The sequence below is a fragment of the Chelon labrosus genome (genome assembly GCF_963514085.1).
Source record: "Chelon labrosus genome assembly, chromosome: 19".
In the NCBI taxonomy this organism is placed as follows: Eukaryota; Metazoa; Chordata; class Actinopteri; order Mugiliformes; family Mugilidae; genus Chelon; species Chelon labrosus.
This window is the reverse complement of record NC_140352.1, coordinates 20068093-20074239: the sequence shown is the minus strand read 5'-3', so window position 1 is coordinate 20074239 and position 6147 is coordinate 20068093. Positions and strand designations below refer to the sequence as shown.

Here is a 6147-nt window from a genome sequence, read left to right as displayed (position 1 = left end):
TTTTACATTAATTACATTTATTTTCATTACAGTATTTACAAATCCATTCAAAGGATTGTCTCTCGGCGTGATTTTCATGGACTAAAGTGATCAAATTATCCTGATGTTACATTTTAAACTTATTTTAACGAGGACTTTGTTGTAACAATCAATGTCCTAAGTGCATATTAAGAAAAAAAAATCCTTATCTTTCACATTTCTATTCATTCTCTCTTCTTCTTATAAGGTGCAAACTCTTTTTGTGAAAGTAAACTGAGAATAAGAGTGACAGTCTTCTTCCAGCCAGTGAAAATCAAAGGCATGCCAGTAACAATGGAGAAGGCTTCATCTGAACGTCAGCTTGGGATCAGTTATATTACAACAGAAGCTTGTTTCAGTCAGTGGCTGTCAACGGACTTGGGGGACACTGAGCTTCCAGTCTCTGTATGGACGGGGGCCGCTTTGGGGGTTTGGCAGAGGAGGGGATGTCGGTGAACAAGACTGACCGGCCGTCGGGGCAGAGCAGGACGCTGGAGTCTGCCTCGCACTTAGTGGTTCTGCTCGGCCACAACGCCTCGGCTGGAGTAGGCCTCAAGCCGAGACCGGCTGGAGAGAGAACGTCTGTGTTTACCACCGACGCCTGACTCATCTTGATTAGCATGTCCAACGACTGCTTACGACTCTCTAGTGAAGCCCTCAGCGCCTTCCTCTCGCTCTCCTCCTCCTCTTCCTCCCGTCTCTCTTCCAGCTCCTCGTCCTCCTCCTCTGTCTCCGTCGTGTTGCCTTTAAGGCTGCCGTCCTCTCTCATGCTCTGGTCTCCGGCCGAGTCCGTGGAGTCCCTCTTAACCGACAGGTCAAGAGGCCCGTCGCTCTGCCGGGCCGTCCGCTCCAGCGCCTGGTGAATGTGGGAGAGCTCGCTGCGGATTTTGTTCAGGTGCTCCCAGAGGTGACGCTGGGCGGGAAGGTCCTCCTTTTCTAGGTGGGAGATTTTGCGTTCGGCCTCCTGGTACTCCTGCAGTGCCTTGGAGAGGTCACTGAGTAGGGCAGCCACAGACTCTGAGGCTCCCTCGCCAGTCGTCCTGGCAGCAGTCGAGTCTTGGCTTTTGGTTCCTCCGAAGGTTGAAGGAGAGGATGTTTCACTGTTGGGAGTGGTGAGACGATCGTTGTACCAAAGTTCAGCAGAGCGTGTCTGAAGCTGAGCATCCTGTAGACTAAGAATAGAAAGGAGGTTATAGCTTTTCAAACCTTTACAAAACAACAAAATGAAACAGCTTTGATCTATCCTGTTGTATGGACATGAGGACAAAAGTGATTATGATACTAAAATCTCTACTACTTTTACTACTCACAATAATTATTTTAAGTCGTCTTTACCTGTTCTGGATGAGAAGTTTGTCTGCCGCCACACTAAGAGTTGATGCATTTTGAATATTCTTCAGAAGGTCCAAAGTGAAGCCCATGGCAGGCTTCTTCTCCACGGGTGACTCATGATTTCTCAGTGCAGCTCCTGTCCTCTTGAGACCCCAGCTAGATTTGCCCTCCTTGGCTGCAGCCTGCAATTTATCCCCCGGCCTGTAGCCGTGGTCCGGAGAGTCTCTCTGAGGTGACACCCAGCCGGCAGGGGAGGCAGTGCTTCCTGGCCGCAAAGCAGGCACTTTCCACAGACTGACTTTAGGCTGGTAGCCGGACAAAGAGTTTGCCTCTAGACTGTTTGTGGACGGCTTGAGAGATTTGCCGGCATCGCTCTGACTGGAGGCCGGCCCGAATGCGTGCTCGCACAGGAAGGGGTAGTAGAGACGAGGGGGGATGAGAGCTCTGTCTGTGTGCGTGCTGGAGGACGGGTGCATCAGCTGAGCGGCCGATGCCAGGAAGGGGAGCTGGGCGAGCTGTGCGTGAGTCTGGGCTGTGACACTGGAGGCCGCAGAGGGAATAGCTGAGTTCATGTAGGAGAAAAGGCTGGGACTGATGGGGTAACCTACCCCAAGCACAGACAGGTTGAGCCCAGTGGGGTCCTGGTAATCCACCAGGTTTGACGGAGGAGGGTAGCAGGGGATTGAGCTGCTCACTCTAGGCTGAGCACCTTCCGCCTTTGTCTTAGTGTGGCTGGATGCCAGCAGCCTCCACTGCTCCGACAGAATCCCAGGAGCTGTTAGACACGTCTTTGATAGTTTATAATGTCTCAGCTGGGCCTCGACCTCTACCGAGCGTGCTCGTAAAAGCTGATCTTCAAGGGAGAGCATGTCAGCCATCAGAAGCTCTGACTCCGGCTGTTTGGTTTTCTTGGCAGCGCACTCTGTAGTGTCTCCTCTGCTGCTGTTACTGGAGCTTTCTTTGGTCGGCCCGGTGATCTCTACTCCCTCTCCTCCTTCTTCCTCATCTTCCGCTCCCTGGGTTTCCCTGCCCTCGCCTTCCTCCTCAACAGACCTCCGTTGAGCCTGCCTCTCCTCAGTGCGCATCACCTGTTCCAGCTCGTCCTTCCCAGCAGCGTGCAGGCCGTGCGCTTGCTGGAAGGGTCGTAGCTGCTCTGGGTGCAGGATGTTGCCCTTTTTGTACGGCCAGTCTGATTCAATGAGCAGCGACAGGGAGTTTTTGCAGAGACTGTACTTCATGTGGTTGTACAGGTGGGACTTCTCCATGCAGGTGAAGGGGCACTGGAAGCATTTGTAGTTGTAGGGCTTGCCCCATGGTCGTGGGATGTAGTGAGGCTTCTTGGGCTTTCGTTCCTTGTGTTTGCTGGCGGACGTCACTTTGCAAGCATCATCCTTGGACATGACTCTTGATTCTCAAAACAAGACTGCGCGATTTAAATTCTGATTATTTAAGCTAGACTTTTAGATATTTTCAGCCGGGGTGCATTTCATTTGATGCAAGTTTTTCCTCAATGTTGTCGGTACACGTGGATGACAAATAGCATCTTCCTGATAAAAGTGCAGTCGTACCTGTGAAACAAAGAAGACAATCTTTTATGAATTTCTGTATTTTATCCGTTGCCAATATTTATCACATAATTCTGTAAGAAATCTAGATACCAGAGGTGAAGTGGTGTGTGGAATGAAGGGTCGTACATATCATTATGCACATATGTGTATTACGAGAGCACATTTGTTGTCTGCCTAAGCCTAGGTTTGCCACTAACCTAACTGCAGGGAGGCCCACGCTGCTCTGTTCTCACTGTACCTGCCACTACTCATTAGTTCCAGTGCAGTACCGGGCTCTAACCGGGCCCACGGCCGGGGGGCAAAAAGGGCCGTCACGGGGGACCCTGTGCACCTGTGCAGGGGTCTCGCAACAGTCACAGGGCTGCTCGGGTTTAGGGGACGGACCCTCGCAGGCCTGCTATAGGCACGGCTCGCCAATGCTGAGGATTGCATGCGAAGGGTAGGGAAGTTAGAGTAGTTGGGGGTTTGAGGCCTGATTCCTAATGAGAGCCTGGCGTCATGCCTATAGGGCGTCATTAGTGCCAGGACTGGGATCTGGGTCAGGACATGGCGCATAAGTTCAACTGTTCTCCTGTACTGTCTCATTGTACTACCTCTGGCCCAACTTGATAAGTAACGATAGCGTGGGCTACGACAGGTGACATTTAATGGGTTTAAAGTGTTGAACAGTTGGCTCAAATACAATTTATTAAGGATTTACACTTTGTGACAGAAGTTTACATTTGTTTTTCTAATTATGTCCTTGAAAGAGGCCAAAAACCTTTGTACCTGCAAAATTCTGTTTCACGCATTTATTGTCATTTTACCCCAAAAACTAAATTAATTTTAGTTTATTTTATCTGGAAAATATGTTACTGTCAGCTTGTATACATGCAGTTTAGTGTTACGTGGGTATTAAAGAGTTTCTTCTTTTGATTTACTTAAAACTCTTCACACTTCTGCTCCTCCTAGTTGTTTTAGACACCGCTTTAATTAATATCCCGGGCTCTATTCGCCTAAAATAAATTCAAATATATATATTTTTTTGAACCTGATAAATTACTGAGACTTTTTGATCTTTTTCTACTGTGAGCCAAGCCGTTGGGTGAAGCCTGCAGTGATGGAAGATGTAAAGAGGAGTGCGCTCCTCAGTTTGAAACACTCTGCTTTCAGGCTTTTGTTTTGCCTGTTTCCTCAGGTCATTCAGAGATGAAAGTCTGATGGAAGTTTAGGGTCCAAGCAGAGGTAAAATAAAAATACCAACTCATATTCATTTCTTTTTTTTTTTTTCTTAAACAGAGTGATTCAAAGTTTTGAAATAAAGTCCAGAGAAGCGAATGCAGGTGATATATTGAGAGTCAAAGGACAACCCCATCTATAAACCCGTGGAGGATGAGGATGAAAGACACACTGAGTCTAACGCAGGATGGCAGGCGGTCGCCAACCGCTCTCCCGACTGGACCGTCAGAACTGGCCCTGTTAGTGGCTGACCATTTGATTGGCTCACTTGTCAGCCCCGGGGCTCTGACCTGAGCTTTGAGCTCATAATGGAGTCTAACAGCTGCTGCTACGAGCAAATCAATAAAAATCATTTTTACAGTTCTTTTTTCCCTCTCTTCTGGCCACTGCTATCTGCCCCTCTCTCCACTGGCTGTGCACTTTGCCCCCCCCCCCGCGCCCCACACTCCCCATATCCAAACCCTGCGGCCGTGTTTTAAGCTTTTAGGGATGATGATCAAACAAGTCTAACCACTTGAACATCTATTGTTGCAATTAAGGAGGTTCACCACACTAAAAGCTCTGACAAGTTACAGTAACCGCACTACTCACCGCCTACAGCACGGGCTGCTTGTACAATAAAATGCACGCAATGATTGCAAATGAAACAGTTCCTCTCTTAAGCTCTTGCATTGGAAATAAATAAAATAAATAAGCTCTTTACCTAAAATGGTGATGGTGATTTGTTGTTTGTCTTGTCTGAGAAGAGAAAAGTTCTGGAAAAGAGGAATAAAGAATAGTGTATCAGTGAAATAATGCAGAAATAAACACTCTTATATGTAATTTAATTTTTTATATTATTACAACAACATTTGAATAAAAGGCCTATATTTATTGTATTTACAAAAAGTTATTTTTCAAGCATTTAAATTTGTCAGCACAACAGTAGACGATGCTGCAGCTGGTACATTTATACAAAATGATATTAATCTTCATTTGACTTAAGCATCAAAAACACATTTTCATAACGCTAAGCTAGAAGATTTGTGACAGTTTAATTTTAAATTCCAAAGTGTGAAATGTAAAATTAAAATAGTGGAAAGATCATTTTAAAACCAAATGTACGTACAGCATTAAACTAACAGCATAAACATGGGAATTAATGCTTACATTTAAATGCTTTTTTTTTTTTAAAAATAAAATAAAACAAAAGCAGCTAAAATGAAACAACATGAGACATTTTCATACTGCATGCAAAAGCACCATATAACCTGCCTCCACTTAACCTCTCCCCATAATACCACAACCTCCACTAACTAATCTGCTTGCACGCCACGAGCTGCTTGAAAGTAAAGAGGAAATGTATTCATCCATACCTTGAGAGCGTCCCGGCGTGGCTGTCTGTCACTCCTCTGCAGTGGCAGGGCGGCGCGTCCCGCTCAAATGGGAGTGCAGGAGCAAGTGTGGAGATATATATTGACTGGGAGCATTGCCCTGAGGCACTACAATACAGCAGCTCCCCCCCTCTCCTCCCTCTACAGCCCCCCCTCTCTCTGGATTGTCAAATGCGGTCTCCACCTTGCAGCCAGGATGCCGTATAACAACTTACACAGAATTGGCAAAGGTTAGAATGGTGATGGTTTCTTGTTATAACGGAGGATAAGGTTGATGGTTGTCTGGGTTAATCCCCATTATGAGGTCAAATTCAAGCTCTGTTTTAAAACCAGTAGCGAAATGCAATACTTTAAACTTCTATCTTCTATCTATAAAAATCTATCTATCTATCTATCTGTCTGTCTGTCTGTCTGTCTGTCTGTCTGTCTATCTATCTGTTTATTGGGGATGAATTGAAATGACTGGAGAAAATAATCCTCCCATCTTGTACTTGCAATCTCTCTCTCTCTTTGCCGTCATCTTTTTATTTATTTATTTATTTATTTATTTTGCATTTCTATAAAGTTTAAAGAATTGGTATGAGTGTGCAAATCTGTCAGCGGAGGTATGTATGTGTGTGTGTGTGTCACTTCACCTT

The 6147-nt window shown here is 46.0% G+C and overlaps 1 protein-coding gene across 1 annotated transcript; it reads right to left on the bottom strand.

The window, feature by feature from the left end:
* Window positions 1–288: 288 nt before the first annotated feature.
* Window positions 289–2830, bottom strand: prr35 (proline rich 35). The gene is made up of 2 exons (XM_084567941.1): window positions 1354–2830; window positions 289–1190 (listed from the first exon to the last, which is right to left on the bottom strand). The coding sequence occupies exons 1-2, from the start codon at window positions 2748–2750 to the stop codon at window positions 374–376; spliced, it is 2214 nt and encodes a 737-aa protein (XP_084424067.1). The 5' UTR covers window positions 2751–2830; the 3' UTR covers window positions 289–373.
* Window positions 2831–6147: the final 3317 nt, after the last annotated feature.